This window comes from Ornithorhynchus anatinus, chromosome 11 (assembly GCF_004115215.2).
Source record: "Ornithorhynchus anatinus isolate Pmale09 chromosome 11, mOrnAna1.pri.v4, whole genome shotgun sequence".
Lineage (NCBI taxonomy): Eukaryota > Metazoa > Chordata > Mammalia > Monotremata > Ornithorhynchidae > Ornithorhynchus > Ornithorhynchus anatinus.
Genome location: NC_041738.1, coordinates 1,560,964 through 1,582,090, shown reverse-complemented (window position 1 = coordinate 1,582,090; position 21,127 = coordinate 1,560,964). Strand labels below are relative to the sequence as shown.

At 62.5% G+C, this 21,127-nt stretch overlaps 2 protein-coding genes across 3 annotated transcripts; one reads left to right on the top strand and one right to left on the bottom strand.

The window, feature by feature from the left end:
• The first annotated feature begins 5,532 nt into the window (after nt 1-5,532).
• On the top strand, nt 5,533-13,613 carry CNNM3 (cyclin and CBS domain divalent metal cation transport mediator 3). The gene is made up of 8 exons (XM_029075214.2): nt 5,533-6,799; nt 9,351-9,494; nt 10,566-10,721; nt 10,858-11,027; nt 11,201-11,297; nt 11,682-11,815; nt 11,935-12,091; nt 12,808-13,613. The coding sequence occupies exons 1-8, from the start codon at nt 5,533-5,535 to the stop codon at nt 12,882-12,884; spliced, it is 2,202 nt and encodes a 733-aa protein (XP_028931047.1). The 3' UTR covers nt 12,885-13,613.
• Nucleotides 13,614-13,752: 139 nt separating this feature from the next.
• On the bottom strand, nt 13,753-20,584 carry ANKRD39 (ankyrin repeat domain 39). Of its 2 annotated transcripts, XM_039913439.1 has the most exons (5): nt 20,398-20,584; nt 20,126-20,229; nt 17,744-17,947; nt 15,098-15,188; nt 13,753-14,298 (listed from the first exon to the last, which is right to left on the bottom strand). In XM_039913439.1, exons 1-4 carry the CDS (start codon nt 20,495-20,497, stop codon nt 15,129-15,131), a joined length of 468 nt encoding a protein of 155 aa, XP_039769373.1. In that variant the 5' UTR covers nt 20,498-20,584; the 3' UTR covers nt 13,753-14,298; nt 15,098-15,128. The 2 variants fall into 2 exon arrangements, with proteins under 2 accessions (XP_039769373.1, XP_028930883.1); XM_029075050.2 differs by lacking the exons at nt 13,753-14,298; nt 15,098-15,188 and adding an exon at nt 17,301-17,625.
• Nucleotides 20,585-21,127: the final 543 nt, after the last annotated feature.

The window sequence follows — 21,127 nt, the reverse complement described above, 5'->3', positions numbered from 1 at the left end:
TGGATGGGGGAGCAGCAACGAAGGCAGAGCAAGCCGGGAGTCTCTCGGTCGCCGGCTGCTCTTCCGAGCCTGGTCGAGGCCGTGGGGAGGATCTGGTCCGTTGCGCCATCTGACTTCCTCCTGTGACTTCCTCCTTGTGACTGTCTGAAAGACCGGTCTGTTTCTCAAGGCGGCGGCGAGCAGCCTGACTGCCCTGCCGACAGTGCGGAGCACGAGCCGTCCTTCCTTCCCAACACTCCTTCCCAAAGTTAGCCGGAGCCGTGCTACGGGCCCATCTCGCGATGTCCCGTTTTTCCCGTGGTCCCACAGCTTTGGCTGGGATGTGGGGGGCCGGTGAACTGGGAATGGGGATCACCCTCCCTCCCCACCCCCAGCCCCAGGCTCACCATAGTCACCTCCGCCAGGGTGAGCTGCCTGTCCCAGAGAAGAAGCCATAATGGCTTTTCGTAGCTTTGTCTTCCTCCTAGCTGTCTCTCCTAGCAGAATGTAAACTCCTTGAGGGCAGAGATGATGATGATAAAAATATTACTTGTGGTAGGTGTTAAGCACGCACTATGTGCCAGGCACTGTACTAGGTGCTGGAATAAATACAAGAGAATTAAATTGGACACGGTCCCTTTCCCCTGTGGGGGTCACAGTTTAAGTAGGAGAGAGAAGAGGTATCGAAGCCCATTGTACAAATGAGAAATGAAGTGACTTGCCCAAGGTCACGCAGCAAGTATGAAGCATTATGGCCTAGTGGCAAGAACATGGGCCAGGGTTAATAATAATAATAATAATAATGTTGGTATTTGTTAAGCGCTTACTATGTGCCGAGCACTGTTCTAAGCGCTGGGGTAGACACAGGGGAATTAGGTTGTCCCACGTGGGGCTCACAGTCTTAATCCCCATTTTACAGATGAGGGAACTGAGGCACAGAGAAGTTAAGTGACTTGCCCACAGTCACACAGCCGACAAGTGGCAGAGCTGGGATTCGAACTCATGAGCCCTGACTCCAAAGCCCGTGCTCTTTCCACTGAGCCACGCTGCTTCTCTTATGGCAGGGTTCTAATTCCAGCCCTGCCATTTGTCTGTGTTGTAATCTTGGGCAATTTCACTTCATTTACCGCGCACAATAGGTGTTTGGTAAACACGACCGATTAATTCACGATCTCTTCTGTGAAGACTGAGCCCCATGTGGGGCGCGGACTGTGTCCAACCTAATTACCTCATATCTACCCCAGGGCTCAGTACAGGGCCTGGCACAGAGTAAGCACTTACCAAATACCTATTTAAAAAGAAAATTTTTTAAAAAAATGGTGGAGCTGGGATGAGAGCCCAGGTTCTCAGACTCCCAGCCTGGGCTCTTTCCACTAGGCCACGCTGCTTGGATCCAGCCGGGCCCATTTGACTTGAGAAAGGATGATGAATCAAGCAGTGGTTTTAACTGAGCATCTCTGCCCGTTGCTCCCGCCCACACCACTGCGACTGCCCGCCACCGCCTCTCCTGCGGCTGCCTGTGCCACCATCTCTGCCCCGCCACCGCTTCTGCCCCCTTCAGTTTTGCCCGCTGGGCTGGCCCGGGCTGCCAGCGCATCACCTCATGGCACTGATTTCACGCTGCGGTCTCCCTCTCAGCCACCAGCTTCCTCATCTCGAGCGTTTCTACAGCTGCAGAGGTGGAGGAAGCCGGGGCCAGGGTGAGGGCGCCCCATTCTGCACCAAATGGGAGTCCCACTTTGGCGGGGAGTCTGCAATCGGAATCACGATATTTCCTCAGCGCCCCTTGGGTTCAGGGTTCTTTACTAAGCGCTTGAGCCAGGTCAAAGACACTTCCCCGGCCTGCAAGGAGCTTAAAATCTATTGGGAGAGTTAGACCTATCTGTAAATATTTTTAAAGAAGCAGCGTGGCTCAGTGGAAAGAGCCCAGGCTTGGTCGTGAGTTCTAATCCCGACTCTGCCACTTGTCTGCCATGTGACCTGGGGCAAGTCACTTCACTTCTCTGGGCCTCAGTTACCTCATCTGTAAAATGGGGATTAACTGTGAGCCTCACGTGGGACAACCTGATTACCCTGTATCTACCCCAGCGCTTAGAACAGTGCTCTGCACATAGTAAGCGCTTACCAAATACCAACATTATTATTATTAAAAATGGGGATTTTTTTTTTTTAAAGTGAGCCCCACGTGGGGCAATCTGATTACCCTGTATCAACCCCAGCGCTTAGAACAGTGCTCAGCACATAGTAAGCGCTTAACAAATACCATAATTGTTATTACTTGTTTTAGTTGTTTTTTAAAAAAATGATATTTGTTAAGTGCCTGACACTGTTCTGATAGATATAGGGTAGGGTAATCAGGTTGGCTGGACACAGACCCTGTCCCATATGAGGCTCACAGTCTTACTCCCCATTTTACAGATGAGGTAACTGAGGCCCAGAGAAGTGAAGGGGCTTGCCCAAGGTCACACAGCAGACCCGGGGCGGAGCTGAGATTAGAACCCAGGTCCTCCTGACTCCCAGGCCTGTGTTCTAAGCCATAGGCCACACTGCTTCTTTAAAAATACTTACAGATAGGGTGATCAGATTAAGTAATGGCCACCTACCCACTTGTTCTACATATACAGTCACACTCTGAAGCGAAATATCGCTCAATGCCTCCTCCTCCCGCCATTTTCATTCATTAAATAGTATTTATTGAGCGCTTACTATGTGCAGAGCACTGTACTAAGCGCTTGGAATGAACAGGTCAGCAACAGATAGAGACAGTCCCTGCCGTTTGACGGGCTTACGGACTAATCGGGGGAGACGGGCAGACAAGAACAATGGTAATAAATAGGGTCAAGGGGAAGAACATTCGTAAAAACAATGGCGACTAAATAGAATCGAGGCGATGTACATCTCATTAACAAAATAAATAGGGTAATGAAAATATATACAGTTGAGCAGACGGGTACGGTGCTGAGGGGATGGGACGGAAGAGGGGGAGGAACAGAGGGAAATGGGGGGAAAAGAGGGTTAAGCTGCGGAGAGGCAAAGGGGGGGGGGGCGATAGAGGGAGTAGAGGGAAAAGGGGAGCTCAGTCTGGGAAGGCCTCTTGGAGGAGGTGAGTTTTAAGTAGGATTTTGAAGAGGGGAAGAGAATTAGTTTGGCGGAGGTGAGGAGGGAGGGCCCGCGGGAGGACGTGGCCCAGGGGTCGACCACGGGATAGGCGAGACCGAGGGACGGTGAGGAGGTGGGCGGCAGAGGAGCGGAGCGTGCGGGGTGGGCAGTGGAAAGAGAGAAGGGATGAGAGGTAGAAAGGGGCAAGGTGATGTAGAGCCTTGAAGCCTAGAGTGAGGTGTTCTTTCTCTTCTCCCAGCCCCAGGTCTTTCCCTCACCAGGCTGTATTCCCCATTATTTATTGCCCTGCTTAGGCCCAGCTCTTGTCCTTCCTCTTGCCATCATAGCTCTTGTCCCATTTCTGTCCCAGAAGCCGAGCCCGACCCCTAGCCCAACACTGATACTCTCCCTACTCTCAGGTACTTTGTTGAAAACCACGGGGCCTAACGGTAAAAGCCCGGGCCTGGGAGTTAGAGGACTTGGGTTCTCACCCTGGCCCCGTCACTTGTCCTTGGGCAAGACACTTAATTTCTCTTTGTTTCAGTTTCCTCATCTGTAAAATGGGGGTTCGATGCCTGCTCTCTCTCCAACTAGAATCGTGAGCCCTGTGTGGGAGAGGAACTGTGTCTGACTTGGTCATCTTGGTATTTACCTCAGAAATCGGTGTAGTGCTAGGCTAGGAGTCGGAGGTCGTGGGTTCTAGTCCCGGCTCCGCCACCTGTCAGCTGTGTGACTTTGGGCCAGTCATTTGACTTCTCGGTGCCTCAGTTACCCCAGCTGTAAAATGGGGATTAAGCCTGTGAGCCTCATGTGGGGCAACCTGATTATCCTGGATCTACCTCAGCGCTTAGAACAGTGCTCGGCACATAATAAGTGCTTTAAAAGCAGCATGATATATATAGTGGATAGAGCACAGGCCTGGTAGTCAGAAGGTCCTGGGTTCTAGTCCTGGCTCCGCCACCTGTCTGCTGTGTGACCTCGGGCAAGTGACTTCACTTCTCTGTGCCTCAGTAACCTCATCTGTAAAATGGGGATTAGAGCGGTGAGTCCATGTGGGCCAGGGACTGTGTCCAACCAGATTACCTCGTACCAAGCCCAGAACAGTGCTTGGCACATAGCGCTTAACAAATACCTTAATTACAGAAGCAGCGTGGCTCAGTGGAAAGAGCCCGGGCCGGGGCGTCAGAGGTCATGGGTACGAATTCCGGCTCCGCCGCTCATCAGCTGTGTGGCTTTGGGCCAGTCACTTATCTTCTCTGTGCCTCAGTTCCCTCATCTGTAAAAGGGGGATGCAGACTGTGAGCCCCATGTGGGGCAACCTGATCACCTTGTATCCTCTCCAGCGCTTTGCACATAGTAAGCGCTTAACAAATACCAACATTATTCACAAATACCAACGTTACCCAAGCTATTAGTTCAGTGCTCTGCTCACAGTAAGCCCTCAATAAACACTATTGAACGAACGGGGGTTCGGCCTGGGGTGAGGCCGAGCGAGGGAAGTCTTGCTCTCTTAGAGCAGAGGCTTATGGGAGAAGTAGGGGGGACAAGTGCCAAGCTCTGCACACAGTGAGCGCTCAATAAATACTACTGAATGAAAGGAGGCAGAGGGGGCCCAGGCCAGCCCCCTCACCCACCCCTGGGGCTTGGCCACCGTCCCTCTTCCCGGCCAACCCGCGCCCAATATTCCTCATCGAGGATACGGTACAGAGGACAGACGACTCCGCTCAGGGCGCAGACCACACCGGGGCCTAGCCCGCACCGGGGCCTTTCCGGGCCCCCGAACGCGTCTGTGACGGGGTCTTGATCCTCCGCACCTTTCAAAACCCTCTCCGCGAGCCGCTCTTCGGTGCAACCCCCTTCCGTGCTCTGCGGGCCACGGGGCCCTCAGTGTGGCTCAGGGGCAAGAGCCCGGGCTTGGGAGTCAGAGGTCATGGGTTCGAATGTCAGCTCCGCCACTGGGGGCGAGTCAGTTCTCTGGGCCTCAGTGACCTCATCTGCAAAATGGGGATGAAGACTGGGAGCCTCACGTGGGGCCACCTGCTGACCCTGGGTCTCCCCCAGCGCTCAGAACAGTGCCCCGCACATAGTCCGCGCTTAACAAATAGCACCATTCTTATGAAGAGGCCGCGGGGGCCCTTTGACGCGGGCGCGCGGGCCCTTTAACGCGGGCGCGCGGGCCCTTCCCGCCTCGCCCTCCCCGCGCGCGCTCCCCCGCGCGCCACCTTGTTTACAGCGCGGCGCAGCCTAGCGCGGCGCAGCCTAGCGCGACGGGCGGCCGCCCCGCCCCCGGGCCGCCCCCATTGGCGGGCGCCGGCCGGGCGGCCGCCGCCATTGGCCGGCCGGGCGGGCGCGCGGGAGGGGGGAGGAGGAGGAGGAGGAGGAGGAGGGCGCGCGCGCGGCGCTGAGGGGAGAGGCAGGGGGCGGGGTGGGGAGGGAGAGAGGGAGGGGGGGGCGATGGCGGCGGGCGGGCTGCGCTGGGCGTTCGCCTGGCTGTGCCTGGGCTGCGCGGCGGGCGCCGGTGCGGGCCCGCGGGTCCTGGGCTTCCGCCTGGAGGAGGGCGAGGACGGGGCGGCGCCGGTGCGGGCGGCGCCGGGGTCCGCCTTCCGCCTGCGCCTCTTCGGCTCGGGCTTGGCCAACCGCTCGTGGCCCCGGGTGACCTTGGCGCCGGCCGGCTCGGGCTGCGCGGGGGGAGGGGCGGCGCCGCGCCTGCGCGCCGAGGAGCCGCGGCCCCGCGGCGCGCACTCGGCGCTGCTGACGGTGCGCGTGCCCGCGGGCGGGGGCGCGGGCGGGCCCCACGTGCTGTGCAGCCGCGACGGGGCGGGCTGGGCCGAGGCCGCCGACGGGGAGGCGCTGACGGTGGAGGAGCGGGAGCGGGAGCGGGAGCGGGACTGGGACTGGGCGTCGGCGCTGCTGGCGCTGGCGCTGCTGGCGCTGGCGGCGCTGGGCCGGGGGCTGCAGCTGAGCGCGCTGCTCCTGGAGCCCGCCGAGCTGCAGGTGCTGCGGGACGGCGGGACGGAGGCGGAGCGGGCCGCCGCCCTGAGGCTGCAGCCCCTGCGGCGCTGGGGCTGCTGCGCCCGCTGCGCCCTGCTGCTGCTCGTCAGCCTGGCGCAGGCCGCCCTGGCCGTGCTGCTCTACCGTCTGTGCGGCCAGCGCGTCGCCCCCGCCGTGCTGGGCGCCGCCGGCCTGCTCTACCTGCTGGGCGAGGTGCTGCCCGCCGCCGTCAGCGGGCGCTGGGGGCTGGCGCTGGCGCCCCGGGCGCTGGGCCTGGCCCGCCTGGCCCTGCTGCTCACCTTCCCCGTGGCGCTGCCCGTGGGCAAGCTGCTGGAGCTGGCGCTGAGGCCCGGCCGCCTGCGGGAGCGGGTGGTCGAGCTGGCGCGGGGCGCCGACCCCTGCGGCGAGGAGCCGGGCGGCGCCGCCGCGCTGCGCCGCAAGACGGTGGCCGACGTCCTCACCCCGCTGGACGACTGCTTCATGCTGGACAGCGCGGCCGTGCTGGACTTCGGCGTCCTGTCGGCCGTCATGCAGAGCGGCTACGCGCGCATCCCCGTCTACGAGGAGGAGCGCACCAACGTCGTCGACGTCCTCTACCTCAAGGACCTGGCCTTCGTCGACCCCGACGACCGCACGCCCCTCAGCACCATCGTCCGCTTCTACAACCACCCGCTCCACTTCGTCTTCGACGACACCAAGCTGGACGCCGTGCTCGAGGAGTTCAAACGAGGTGACCGGCCCCGGGCCCCGGCCTCCTCCCTCAGCCCCCTCTCCCGTCGGCGCGCGGGCCGGCCCCGGGACGGGAACGCCCGCCGCGCACCCCCGCTGCACCCGGGGCCCGCCCGGACGGGCCCGCCCGGACGGGCCCGCCGGGCTGCGGGAGGGGCCACCTCCCGGCCTCTGCCCGCCCGGGAGGGGTCGACGGGGGTCCCGTGCCTCCCCGTGCCTCCCCGCGCCCCTTCTCCTCCCCTGGTGCCTCCCCGGGCGCCGCTTCAGGTGCTGGATCCGCTTTCAGCGACGAAGGGGGAGTAACAGTTTCTCCCGCGTGCGGAGCGCCACGCCGAGCGCTGGGAAAGAAGACGCGGGTGGGAGCGAGATCCGGGTCCCGGCCCCCGACGGCTCACGGTCTCAGTGTGGAAACGGGGAGGGGGGCTGGGGACGCACACGTAAGGAGAGGCGAAACAGACCGCTGAAACAGCAGCAGAGATCAGTAGGGTTCGGCGGCCCCGGGTGCCCCGCGACGGCCTTCCCGCGTCGCCCTCGGACGCTCCGGCCGCCGGGGTGGAGCTGTCCGGGCTGCTCGGTTCCCGGGCCGGGCCCGGGGCCGTGAGCGCCTTCGGGGAGTGGTTTTGGGGCGAGGGTTCGGGGGATGACGGCTCCAGCATCCTGGAGGATGCTTGACCTCCCACCCGGCTCAGCACAGGGCACAGGTGGGCAAAGCAGCCGGGGCGGGGGCCGCTCCCGAAGATAAATACTTCCCTCCGGAGCCCGCGCTCCTCAGCGCCGGTGGTTCTCCAAACCCGGCAGCTCCCCGCACTAGTGCTCCCCTTCTGCCCTGACCCTCGGCACCGGGGCGGAGATGGAATTTTGCCCGGTGGGTCCCGGGGGATGTGGAATGAAAGGCCCACGGTCTTCTGGGGGAGACGGGGGCCCGGCTTGAGTTCCCCGAGATCCTGTTGCCGTAAAGGGAGCTCCGTCCGTGGCGCCGGAGGCCGGGGTGGAGTCGGGCCTGTTGGCGGCTCCTGGCGGGTCGTCCTCCGGGTTCGGTTGCGCCCCGGTCTCCGGGTGCCCGGTCCGGACCTCACGGCACCGGGAGGGTTTCAGAGGCCAAATTGAGACGGCCGAGCGGACACCTGCGTGGGGCGGGGGGTTGCTCGTGGAGGGACCAGTCAATTAATGGTATTTATTGAGCGCTTACTACATGCAGAGCACTGTATTAAGCACTTGGGAGAGCACAATATAACAGAATTAGGAGGCACGATGCCCGCCCACCATGAGCTTACGGTCTAGAGGGTGAGAGAGAAGTCCTGGGGGCGGAGAGAGCGAAAAGCACAGAGGGCCATTCCGTAGCCACATTTCAGGCTTAAAGCTCTCTGGAATGTGGCCTAAATTCCAGCAGCCGACTTCTTCCCGTTCCCCGGGCCCACAGAAACGTCACGGGAGCCGTGGTCCCCGGGACCTGGTGACCTGGTTGCCCGGAGTTGTGTTACTAAGATAAGCTGCTCAAAATAGATGGGGTCTACCCCAGCCCAGAGATTGTCTGTTTCGGGAAGGGGCTTCTTCACAAATGTCAACTGGGAGCGATTCATTTCTGCGTCCCCTTGGCCGGAGACCTGGCCTTCGGCTCCCGAAGCCCTTGTGGGGGGCGACTCTGGCCCTCCCGGAGGTGGTAGGAAGTAGCATCTGTCAGTGCTGCTGTACTAAGCGCTGGGAATAAGTACTGCACGGGTGGGAATGAGCCCCCGATCCAGAGCCCAGGGAGTTAGCCTAGAGGGTCGGGGGGAGGGCGTTGGGCCGGATCGATGGCGGGCAGAGGACATCTCGTCCACGGCGGGTCTACCCTCTCCCGCTTGGCCCTGGTGGGGCTGCGGTCTTCATGCAGACCTGCCCCGCTTCGGGACTTGACCAAGGTCACACAGCAGACAAGGGGCAGGGCCGAGTCCTCCGACTCCCGGGCTTGTTCTCTTTGCACCGCGCCATGCTGCTTCTCTGCAGGGCACCGGGGAGAGGACAGTGAAGTCCCTGCCCTCAAACTGAGAGTCTAGTGGGATAATAGCCAGCGCAGCAGACTCGGTGTCCCCCGGTGCCCCCAGGCTACAGAGAGCAGACCCTGCAGGGGGCTGGGAGGGCAGCGGTTCAGCCACGATGGGAGACGAGGGAGGCCCGGCCAAGTGGCAGGCGCAGGAGGCGGCAGGTCGACGAGGCCCGAGGAGTCCGGAGGGAAAAGCTCTTGTCCCGGGGAGCCGATGGGGTGGGCCGAGGGGGCGGTTCTGGTGGCCGGAGCGGGTGGATGCGGGTGCCGGCCGGGCAGACAGACCCTCTCTCCGACCAAGCGTCGATTGGTTCACGGGGGACTGGGTTCCGGAGGCCCGGTCGGGTCGATGGGAGGGAGAGGGCCGCCCCCGTCGGCCACGTGGCCGCCCGGCTTTCTGGTGGCTTCCGCGGGGGCGCCCGAGTGGGTGTGGCGGGTCAGCCCCGGCCTCGCCCCCCGTCTCGGCCGTGGGTTCGGCGGGGACCCAGCCGCCCAGAGCCCCGGGCTCATCGAGGGCTGTGGCCCCCAGGGAAGTCCCACCTGGCCATCGTGCAGAAGGTGAACAACGAAGGAGAGGGCGACCCCTTCTACGAAGTCATGGGCCTGGTGACGCTGGAGGACGTCATCGAAGAAATCATCAAGTCCGAGATCCTCGACGAGTCAGACGGTTACAGTGAGTTCCCGGCCGTCTCTGGGTGGGACGCGGCGGGCAGGGGGCGGGGGTGTGGGAGGCCCCCTCCCAGTCCGGGCGGGTGGGCTGACTGGCGGGCGAGCGGGCAGACTGGCGGGCGGGTGAGCTCCTTCTTCAGATGGGCCCCAATGCCACATCTCCGGTGCCCGTGACCCAGCCGGGCTCCGCAAAGGTTTCCCCCAGCCCCAGTCACGATGTCCTGAGCCCCCGGCCCAGCCTCTGGCTTCTCGCGGCCGGTCGGACTGGGCCAGCGGAACGCACGGGATTCATTGAGATCCAGTGTCTTGGGTCTGGCCCGGGCTGTGTTCGGGACCCACAGTCATTAATCAGTCCGTCATTGGGGTTTACTGAGCGCCTACAGTGTGCAGAGCACTGGACTGAGTCAGTACAATCAAGTCCAACCTACTTGGCAGGCGCGGTCCCTACAGTCAAGGAACTTAAGAGTCTAGTCGGGGAGGTGGGCATTAAGAGAAATTACAGATGGGGGAAGCAACAGAGCATGCATGAGGACAAGTTAAGTGTTGTGGGGTTGGGCGGAGAGGTAGGGTGAGAGTTTAGGAGGTATGGACCCTAGGGCCTAGGGGATGCGCAGGGGAGGGAAAAGGGGGGCATGGAAGAGATGAGCGGTTAGCCAGGGAAGGCTTCCCGGAGGAGATGAGATTTCTGGAAGGCTCTGAAAGAGGGGAGAGCGGTGGTCGGTCGGATGTGAAGGGGGACAGAGTTCCGGGAGGGATGGGCCATCGGAGAGACGAGCTTTTAGGCGGGTGAGCGGGTTGGAGCTACGCCGTTCACTTCCTTCCCGCGGTGCCACCTCCTTCCCGCAGAACCACCGCCTTCCCGCGGTGCCACCTTCTTCCCAGAGCGCCGCCTCCTTCCCACAGTGCCACCGTCCCGGCTCCCCGGGCCCCACCCGAGGCGGGACCCGCCGTCCCCCAGCCCCCGACCTCGGGCCGCCGATCTCCGGGCCGGCGCCACCGCTGCCTGCTCTGTTTTCGGGGCTGGGGGAAGCCCCATCGGGTTCCCGGGCCACCTTGCTGTCTCCTCCCCATCCAGGGGAGACCAAGGTGAAAAAGAAGCAGCCCCTGTCTCTCAGCCTGCCCATGGAGCCCAGGAAGGAGGAGTTCTCCCTGTTCCGGGGTGCCGAAGGCGAGAACAAAGTGAAGATCTCCCCTCAGCTGCTCCTGGCCACTCAGCGCTTCCTCTCCCGAGGTGAGTGGCCCGCCCCCCCCGTCCTCTCCCTGCCCTTCCCCGGCCACCGTTTCCAGAAGCCCCGTGGGCAAAGAGCGAGGTGTCACGGTGTCCCCGGCTCAGCCCGAGCCTGACCCGCCTTCCCTGGCTCCCGCAGAGGTGGACCTGTTCAGCCCACCACGAGTCTCTGAGAAGGTCCTGCTGCACCTGCTCAAGCACCCCAGCGTCAACCAGGAGGTCAAGTTTGACGAGTGCAACCGACTGGCCGCCGGACACTACCTGTACCAGCGCAACCGGCCCGTCAACTACTTCATTCTCATCCTGCAGGTCAGGCCGAGCCGCCCCCGCCCAGTCCCCCAGAGACCCCCGAGAACCCCCGCGAGCGGTGGGTGTTCAGGGCGGGGAAGGGAGCTGCCCTGACGGCCCCTAGGTGGTCAGGGGTGGGGGGGAGGGGGCGCGCGGAGGTGAGGCAGCTGGGTCCCCCCTCCTCGCATCCCCAGGGCAGGGTCGAGGTGGAGATCGGGAAGGAGGGGCTGAAGTTTGAGAACGGAGCCTTCACCTACTACGGCGTCTCGGCCCTGACGGCCCCCTCCTCGGGTGAGCAGACCCCGGCCCGGCCGCGCCCTCTACTCCTGCTGCTTCTGGGTCGGGGCTTCGGGGACCATCCTGAGCGCCACCCCCCGCCCCCGTCCCCTCCTTCTCCTCATCCCGGCACCTTCTCTCGCTTGGTCCGGGGGCAGACCGGCCTCGGGGTGCGGACGTGGGCGGCTGCGGCCCGGAGCCGCCGCGGCTGGTGAAGACGGTGTGCGGTTCCCGCGGGAGGGCTGAGACTCCCCGGAGCAGGGCTGCACCCCTGCCCCGGCCCGCCTTCCTCCCCAGAGCTCCCGGCCCCACTCACCTCCCTCCCGTTAGCTTCGGGTGGCACGCGCTCTCCCCGGCCGTCCGCTTCCACCACGGCCGCTCATCACCCTCTCTTGATAGTTCACCAGTCCCCGGCGCTGTCCCTGCGGCCCGGCCGCCACGAGCCGCAGGTGGACCCGGTCGAGAGCAGCCCCTGCTCCACGTACTGTCCCGACTACACCGTGCGCGCCCTCTCCGACCTGCAGCTCGTCAAGGTGAGCGGGGGCCCGCCCGGTCCGGGCATGACGGTCCGCAGCCCCCCCTCCGCTCTTCCCCCGGGGTGAGGGAAGCGGGGTGGGGTCGGGGTGAGGACACCCCCGCTCTCCTCCCTCAGGTGACGCGGCTGCAGTACCTCAACGCGCTCATGGCTTCTCGGGCCCAGAACTCGCCCCAGTCCCCGGAGAGCCTGGATCTCCGGGTGGTTCCGAGCAGCCAGACCCAGCTCCTCGGAAGCCGGGACCAGAAGCTGGGGACCGCCGCTACCCCTACAGGTGACCCTTCCCCAGGAGCCGCGGTGGGGGCGGCGAGTGGGCTTGGCCCCGGGGGTCTCCCCAGGGGAGCTGCTGGGCTGGTCCGGGTGGGCGGCTGCCGGGGGGGGCTCCCACCCGTTGGACCAGGATCCCCCAGGGACCTTGTGGGAGCAGACGGGAGGCGCCAGACTGCCCTGCCCTTACCCCTGCTGCTGTCCTAGCTAAAGCTCTTCTCTTCCTCTCCTCCCTCCCTGTCTGTCTGTCCATCCACCCCTCCCTCTTTCTCCCTCTCCCCTCTCCAGCCCTCCCGATAAACATTTCCCTCTTTGGCCCACTTGGAAACTGCAGTTGATAGATGACTTTCAACAAGTCAGAATTTTTGTTTTTTAAAAATCGCCACAGGTAATTATCTCCCCCGTCCTTCCCCCGCTCCCAGATTCCAACATCTCCAAGGCTGGGGCTTTCTCTTTCTCTTTCTCTTTCTTTCCTTCGCTCCTGCCACCTCTCCCCAGACCGGTCGGGCGAGCAAGCTTCCTCTTCTTGCTGACCCCGGGAGCTGGCGTGGTTTAAGGCTGCAGCTTTGCCCCCCAGCCCCTAGAATGAGCTTCTTGGGGAACTGCCTGCTCTGAGCCGAGTGGGCCGGGGGGGGGGGGGGGGGTCCCTGCCGTATCTGCCCCCCAGCTCACCTCTTCCGGAAACGGGCCGTGACCCTTTCCCCTCTCCTTCCTCTCCGCCAGGGCCCGCCGGCGGTGGCAACAGTGGCAGGCCGTGCCCCCCAACGGAGGAGAGCCCGGAGCGGAACCCAGGGGTCTAGGGTCCTGGCCCACACCTGGACGGACCAAGCAAGACGACCTTGCGTCTTTCCCTGACCGGCCCCGTTTTAAGGGGCTCGTAGAGACGTTGAGGGGAGCACCCCGGGGTTGGCCGCAGCCCAGGGTGAGGGGCAGCGGGGCAAGCCCCGGCCGGGCAGCCGCCTTCTCTGGGCCCAGGTGGGTCCCTCTGGCGTCGGCGCCGCGGGACTCCGCTTGCCTTGCCGCCGAGGCCCAGCTCTCCTCGTCATCCACTGTCCCGCGCCCAGGGGGCAGGATGGGCTGCAGCCTTCCCGGGAGGCTGGCCGCGCTCTGGTCACCTCCCCGCAGCCTCTGGCTTCACGTGCCAAACACCCCAACCTCCCCGAGGGGCTGGTTTGGCCGCGGCCCCCAACCCGGCCCAGCTGGGCCCGGCTCCTCCGTCGGGCCCGTTGGGGCGGCATGGGGGAGGGCGGTGGCGGGATAAGTCCGGTCTCTCCTTTAAATTATTGGAGATGGTGCCTAGCTGCCTGGGCGCCTAGCCCCTGGTGGGGTAAGGGTCCGAGACCCTTCTTGGCTAGTTGTTACTAACAGTATTTCCCTGGAGTTGTTTCTTAGGAAGTCGAGGTGCGGGGTGGGTGGGAATTACTATCACCATCCCCCTCCCCCAACCCTGAGCCCAGGGAACCATGTGGAACACCTGGTCTCGACTGTACCAATCTTGTACTTTAACAGTCTGGCCCCGTGGTCCTGTGTGTGTGTGTACACGTGTGCATGGGTGGGCAATCTAGCCCTCCCCCAGCTGGAGGGGGCAGGGGTCAAGCAGGATAGATTGGACGGTGAGAGCCGCCAGAGGTACGGAGCGATCGCAGGAAGTAAGGAACTGGGCTGTGGTGCCAGGCTGAGACATAATGTCCACTTTAATGAGGTCTTGGAGGGGGGCGGGGGGTTGGTGCCATCGTTAACCCCTGCTCTACAGGGTGAGCAGCCAGCTTTATCCCCAGCCCCATGGTGGTCTGGGGGGGTGGAGAAGGGTCAAAGCCCTCCACCCCGGCCTAAGTCCCTGGAGGGCTCAGTGCCACTTAAGGGGTGGTTCTGGCAGGAGAGTTAAGGCCGGAGGAGGGAAGGAAATGGGCTGGGGGCCCCCGATGGGGTGGAGCACCATCCCACCAGGCTCCTTGGGCGGGCTGCTGGCAGCCACATGGGCATGTGCCCTACCCGACCCGACCCAGTCTCACCTGGCGGATGTGAGGCCGCTGGCTACGGCTCTGCCCTCCTCCACCTCTTCTCAGTGATGCCCAGCCCTGCTCCAGCTCCCAAACAGAGCCTGTGGGCAGGGGTTCGGGGGCAGAGCGTAGCCAGCTGCCAGGTCCTGGCCACTGCAGCGATAGCTGGAGTGGGGCTTGAGTTGGCCAGGGCTCCTGCAGCTCCCAATTGGACCTAGAAGGGATGGAGGTACGGTAGGGCAGTGAATCCACCCAAGCCCCTCCAAAGGAGAAGCAAGGAGCCACCCCCATCCTGAACTCAAATGCCTTTGGGAACTGAGCCTGGCTCCACCCTCGCCCATCCCCATGCAGGCCTGGCCCTACCCGATGCTGGGGAGTGACCCGGGGCTCCACACAAAGGCCCGTGCAGATGGCCTCATGCAGGGCTGTGCTTCACATCTGACCCCAGGCCCAGCTCCCGCTCCATTGCCTGCCCCGTGTTTCAGCAACCCCAGAAGGATGTTCCTGTACCCCCGTGCCAGGCCCAGGGCAGAGGTACCCAATCCATCTGCTGAGGAAAAAGGGCATCTGCCAGTCTGGACCCCTGCCCCCCCCCCCCCCAGCTCACCTTGCCTCAGATGTACCCCCATGCCTCCTACATCCAGGATTTTGGCCATGAGCTAACAGGCCACAGAGGCAGGCATGGCAGTACACAGGGAATGGGGTGGGGGGGCACCATCCACCTCCCCCAAATATACACCCTGGGGTCCTCTCAGCTCCCAAGTAGCTGCCCCTTTCCCCTGGAAATGTTGGGTCAACTAGGTGCTTGGAGCAGGGAAAAAAAGAAGGCATTTCAGCCTCCTGGAGGTCCCCACCCCCTGCCAGGTCAACCCAGGGCTCCTTTGTGTGGCAGCTGCCTGCAGATACTACTCCAGCTCCACGGGCCGGGGCCGGGCAGAGTGGGAGCTGGAGTCCCACTGCCCAGCCCCGCTATTGCTCTCCGCTCCTGCCCCTGGGCCCCAGCTCTCCCTCACCTGCTCAGGGGGCGCGGGTCGGACCGGCCTTTCAACCACTGCGGCAGGCCATCCCAGTCAGCCAAGCTCTCCAGCTAGGGTCGGGGGAGGGCTGCGGGGAGAGGGGAGGAAGAAGCTGATAAGGTTGGGGAGCCAGTAAGCCTTTAGCAGGAGGATGGATGGACCCCACCCTGGCTGTGCCATTTATTCATTTCGTATTTTGAGTGCTTACTGTATACAAAACAATGTACTAAGCACTTGGGAGACTATAATATAGTAATAAACAGACATTCCCAGCCCACAATGAGTTACAGTCTAGAGGAGATGGACGTTAGTATAAATACATGTATATTTTACATATATACACACACACATAATTTGCCAAACATGCAGCTACAGGCCCATCACCAGCGTGTGCTCCTTACCTTCATCCGTCAGGCCACCATTTCCATTTAGAAGCCTGGCCCTGAGTGTCGTCTTCATCCTGATGGGTTAGGGGCTCCCGGCCCAATCCCAGTACTCTCTCCTCGCTTCTCTAACCTGAGGTGGGGGGCAGGGAGCATTGGCAACTCTGGCCATAAAAGACAGGAAGTAGGGCCTGAGTCCCAGTCCTTGTGGCCCATCGGAGCGCTGCTCTTCCCGACATCTCTAGGAGCAAGAGACAACCCCTGCCGGGTGGGTGTCAGGAGGAAAATACGGGTGTGTGCATTGCTGTGGGGGAGATGGGCAGCTCTAATTCTAGCTTGCATGAAGATCCTCAAGGTGAGGGCAAGGCTAGAGGTCAGAAGCCACCCCCTTCTGGTCCCCAGGCCTCCAGTCATCCTAATGGCTAGGGTTGGGGGCGGTGCTGCTGGACAGTGGGGAGCCCTGCCCGGCCCCTACTCAAACCGTGAGGGCCCAAATGCCTGTGGCTGCCACTGCCAACCACAGCCCTTCCTCCCTGCCCAATCCCAGCATCTCAGAGCTGCAATCATATCCTTGGAGGGAGTCAGGCCAGGTCAAACTTTATAAATAAACACTCCCTTTCCCCAGCTCCCTTTAGCCTTAGCCAAACAGAAGGGGGGCAGGGGTGGGTGTCAGGTGACCCCCCCCCCCTCCCACCAAGCCCTCTCAGAGCCAGAGATGGTTAAGGAAATAGGGAGGGGGCTGGGAAGGAACTCAGGACTGAGCCCAGCAGCCCAAACTCCTGGAGAAAAGGGAAGGGGTCAGCCCCAGAGTGACCTGAGAAGCTGGTGACACCAAGGAGGTAGGAAAAAGGGACAGGACCCTGGTCCACCCCGCAAAGGCCAACATCTCCCAGGCCAACTGCTGCCCTGACCTCCAGGCGCACCGTCTCACCGCCCTGGACTCTGGGACCCTGCGGCCCGGCCGCGCTTCGCCCCCGCTGCCACCTCAGAGCCCCACTCACCAGCTGCTGAAATGCTCTCTGCCGCTGAACGCTCTCTGCCCAGATTACCTAACGGGCAGGATGCGGCTTTTATTAGCCCAGGCTCCCGAGGGGAGGGGTCGTGCGCTTCCACGGCCTGTCGTCACAGGGGCCGGCTCTGCCCGGGGGCAGTCTTGCCTCCTGGCACAGGACCAGCGGAGAGACGGGCTCCCCCACCTCCCCCGGGAACCTCCTCTGGCACAACCTTGGCAGAACACCCCAGGGAGAGAGAAATACCATGTCCAACAGCTCTCTGTCCCCATGCAACTTGCCCTGCCCATCCCCTGAGAACTGTGCCACGCCCACGCTGGAAGACCGCCTCCACCCAGAGCTCCAGCCCTGCTGCCGGCGCAGAGGCTGCCTTCACCAACCGCGGGAGCCAGGCTCCGGCCAGCCCCGATGCCCTCCCCGGGACCGTGCTGGGGATCTGCTCAGAGGGGAGCAGTGTGTACCCTCTGATTTTGGAGTCCATTTTGGGCCAGCTTCGGAGGGGAGGAGGTCCAGAGAGAGGGACGGGACAGGAGGTGTCGGGTGGGAACAGGAAGGCCAGCCCATCTGCCTCTTCTCTAAAGCTGGGGAGCAGACATCTGGACAGGAAAAAATTCTCTCCTGGCCCCCAACACCCCACTCTGGGGGGCTTGGCCTCAGGAGTCCAAGCCCGGTGTCCAGCAGGAGCAGGGGGTCCGGGGGCGCCTCTTCTTTATCCCACAGGGCCTTGACTCTGCGGGGAGGGGAAGGGGGAGGTCTCTGTCTGGTGCTTACTTGACCGGACCCCAGACTGGACCCACAACACTAGTGTTCACCTTCAAGGAGGAAAATAAGGCTTGTAATTTCTCCCACGTCCAATCGGTCACACTCGCACCCACCACCTCCCAACCCCACAGCGACTCCCTGCAGTCCCGGCCCTGGACTCTCAGGCTGCCCTTGGGACTCCGGGCCTTCTCCTCCGGGGGCTCCCCCACCAGCCAGGGCCGGAGGCTCAGCCGGCCAGCAGGTCATACAGGCCACTGTTGCCCGGCGACAGGTCACAGGCTCGCCGGGCCTTGTGGTCCCGGACGGCTCTCAGGGCCGGGCTGTGCTGGAGCAGGAGGGAGCAGAGATCCAGGTGGCCCCGCTCGGCGGCCTGGGGGAGAAGCGTGGAGAAGCCGGGGTCAAGGCCAGGCCCGGGGTCTGGGGGCGGAGGGTGGGGAGAGGGGTGGCGGCGCACAGAAGACGGAGGGTTTCCGTCCGCCCCCGCTCACCTTGTGCAGGCTGGTCATGCCGTCGCCATCGGGCACGCCCGGGTCAGCCCCGTGGGACAGGAGCAGGCGCACCACGTCCGTGTGGCCGCAGTAGCAGGCCCGGTGCAGGGCGGTGGCCCCGCCGTGGGTCTGGGCGTCACACTCCGCCCCGCTCTCCAGGAGAAGCTGGCACACCGCCAGGTGCCCGTTGCGGCTGGCGTAGTGCTGGAGGAGGGAGAATGCCTGGTTCTCTCTTCCCTGCCCAAAGAGCCAGCTGAGCCGGGAAGGGGTGGGGGAGAGGGGTACCAACACCGCCTGCCGTGGCCTCAGTCCCCAGTGGTACCTGCCCCAACGCTCAGCACAGTGCTCAGTACATAGTAAGCACTTGGTGAATACTACCGTTAACCATTATTATCATCGGCTCTGACTTCCCCTCTGAAACTCTGCAGTCTTCTCACCTTTCCTCCTGCCTCCAGGACATTCATTTTAAAAGTATTTATTGAACGCTTACTATGTGCAGAGCACTGTACTAAGCACTTGGAACGTCTTCTACCCGATTGTCCGGGAGGCACCTTATGCTTGTTAGGTCCAAAACACTACTTCTCTACGCCTCAGTTGTCCTGTTCTCCCTCATACTTAGCCCGTGAGGCCCATGCAGGACAGGGACTGGGTTCAACCTAATTAACTTATATCTACCCCAGCGCTTAGGATACTGTTTGTCACGTAGTAAGCACTTTACAAATACCATAAAAAAACCCCAAACAGAACTGAACTCATCTTCCTTCCCTGAAATCTCTCCTTCCCCGGCATCCCTCATTCTCTGAAGCCGTCGATCTGGCGTCAGCCTCCGCTCCTTTCCAGCTAAATCCTGCTGGCTTTTCCTCCCCATATTTCGAGGATCCACCCCTTCCTGGCCTTCCAAATGGCCGCTCGACCTCCCTGCCTCCAGCCTGTACTTCGCTCCGCTGCCCAGACCATCTCCCTAAAAGACCCCCGGCCTCCCCATAAGCCTTCAAACTTTTGCTCACACTTCATCTCCTGCCTGGAACTCCCGCCCTCCCTCTCCAAATCCCCACGGCTTCCCCATCTGCAAAGCCTTCCTGAAATCACATCTTCTCCAGGAAGCCTTCCCCGATTCATTTCTCTTCCCCCCAGGTCACCTGCCTCCAACTGGAGGGAAGCAGTGTGGCTCAGTGGCAAGAGCCCGGGCTTGGGAGTCAGAGGTCATGGGTTCGAATCCCGGCTCTGCCACTTGTCAGCTGTGTGACTGTGGGCCGGTCACTTCACTTCTCTGTGGCTCATCTGTAAAATGGGAATTAAGACAGTGAGCCTCACGTGGGACAACCTGATGACCCTGTATCTCCCCCAGCGCTTAGAACGGTGCTCTGCACATAGTAAGCGCTTAACAAATACCAGCATTAATATTAACTGCCACCTCCAGGTCCCCTGCACTAACTGCTCGTGCCCCCCGCGGGGGCAAATCACGGCTCACGAGGAACTAGTCTGGCCCTTCCCCGGCTACAGATCCCTTTCCCCTTTCTTTTCTGTCTTGGGCCTGTCTCCCCAGGTGGACTGACAGCTCCTTGGCGGGCAGAAATCGTGTCTCCAAGCACTCAATATAATAATAACAATAGTGTTGGTATTTGTTAAGCGCTTACTATGCGCAGAGCACTGTTCTAAGATACAGGGTCATCAGATTGTCCCATGTGAGGCTCACTGTCTTAATTCCCATTTTCCAGATGAGGTCACTGAGGCCCAGAGAAGTGACTTGCCCACAGTCACCCGGGTGACAAGTGGCAGAGCCTGGATTCGAACCCATGACCTCTGACTCCCAAGCCCGGGCTCTTTCCACTGAGCCACGCTGCTTCCTAGTCTTCCAGCAGACTGCCGGCTCCTTTGAGGACCGGAATCCCACCGACACACTGTACTGGACTCCCCTAGAGAAGCAGCATGGCTCAGTGGAAAGAGCACGGGCTTTGGAGTCAGAGGTCATGAGTTCGAATCCCAGCTCGGCCACTTGTCAGCTGGGGGACTGCGGGCGAGTCACTTCACTTCTCTGGGCCTCAGTGACCTCACCTGCAAAATGGGGATTAGGACTGTGAGCCCCACGTGGGACAACCTGATGCCCCTGTGTCTACCCCAGCGCTTAGAACGGTGCTCGGCACATGGTAAGCGCTTAACAAATACTAACATTATTAAGAGTACTGAACCCCCCCTAAGAGCTCAGTCCAGTGCCCCACGACTAGCTGGCTCCCCCGCGGGCAGGGGGTCCTGAAGACGGAGTCCGTTCTCTTCTCCCCAGTGCTCAGTCCAGCGTCAGCTCCTCGAGGGCCCGAATGGGGGCCTCCCGGGCGCTCAGCACAGGGGTGCTCCCCGGCCGCCCCTCCCCCGACCCGGGCTCACCAGGGCGGTGTAGCCGGCCCGGTCGGGCAGGCTGGGGTCCGTGGCTTTCTGGAGGAAACGCTTCACCCGGCGGAGGTCTCCGTCCAGCGCGGCCGACCAGATCCCTGCGGGCGAGCGGGAGCCGGGCTAAGGCCCAGCCGCCCTCCTCCTCCCGCCCCCGCCGCCAGGGGGCGCCCCTCCGCCCCCACCAGTTCCAGCCGCGGCCGCCAGGGGGCGCCCCCCCCGCCGTTCCGGCCGCGACCGCCAGGCGGCGCCACCCCGCCCCCGCCCACCTCGCTCGAAGTCCATCTCCTCCAGGGTCTGCCGCACGCCGGCCCCCGAGCTCCGAGGGCGGCAGCAGGCGCCGTCGTCGCAGCGTCCAGGGGTCGCCATGGCCGGCGTTAGGTCGAGGCGGGCGGGCCCCGCGGCCCCGGTCCGGCGGCCCAGCGTCCGGCCGTCAGCGGGCCGCCGCCGCCATCTTCCTTCGGGCCGGGGGGGGGGCGGGGGGCGGAGCCGACCAATCCCAGGCCGCGGAGGGGGTGTGACGTCATAGGGGGCGGGGCCTGAAGGGGGCGGTACCCGCAGCGGCCACTGGAGGGCGCCCGGGGGATAGGGAGAGAGGCGGGCGCCGCCGAGATCTCATCGCCCGCAAGATAATAATAATAATAATAATAAAATGTTGGTATTTGTTAAGCGCTTACTATGTGCAGAGCACTGCTCTAAGCGCTGGGGTAGACACAGGGGAATCAGGTTGTCCCACGTGGGGCTCACAGTCTTCATCCCCATTTTACAGATGAAGGAACTGAGGCCCAGAGAAGTGAAGTGACTTGCCCACAGTCCCCCAGCTGACAAGTGGCCGAGCTGGGATTCGAACTCATGACCTCGGACTCCAAAGCCCGTGCTCTTTCCACCGAGCCATGCTGCTTCGTATTTGTTAAGCGCTTACTATATGCAGAGCACTGTTCTAAGAGCTGGGGGAGAGACAGGGTCATCAGGTGGTCCCACGTGAGGCTCACAGTTAAT

Bases quoted from the DNA above. Each gene is read 5' to 3' on its own strand.
- CNNM3 (XM_029075214.2), top strand. From the start codon at position 5,533: ATGGCGGCGGGCGGGCTGCGCTGGGCGTTCGCCTGGCTGTGCCTGGGC. The intron at 10,722-10,857 runs GTGAGTGGCCCG...TGGCTCCCGCAG, and splicing joins TCAGCGCTTCCTCTCCCGAG to AGGTGGACCTGTTCAGCCCA. The intron at 12,092-12,807 runs GTGACCCTTCCC...CCTCTCCGCCAG, and splicing joins GACCGCCGCTACCCCTACAG to GGCCCGCCGGCGGTGGCAAC.
- ANKRD39 (XM_029075050.2), bottom strand. From the start codon at position 20,497: ATGGCGACCCCTGGACGCTGCGACGACGGCGCCTGCTGCCGCCCTCGG. The intron at 20,230-20,397 runs GTGGGCGGGGGC...GCTCGCCCGCAG, and splicing joins GGAGATGGACTTCGAGCGAG to GGATCTGGTCGGCCGCGCTG. The intron at 17,948-20,125 runs GTGAGCCCGGGT...TCCCTCCTCCAG, and splicing joins GGGCCGGCTACACCGCCCTG to CACTACGCCAGCCGCAACGG.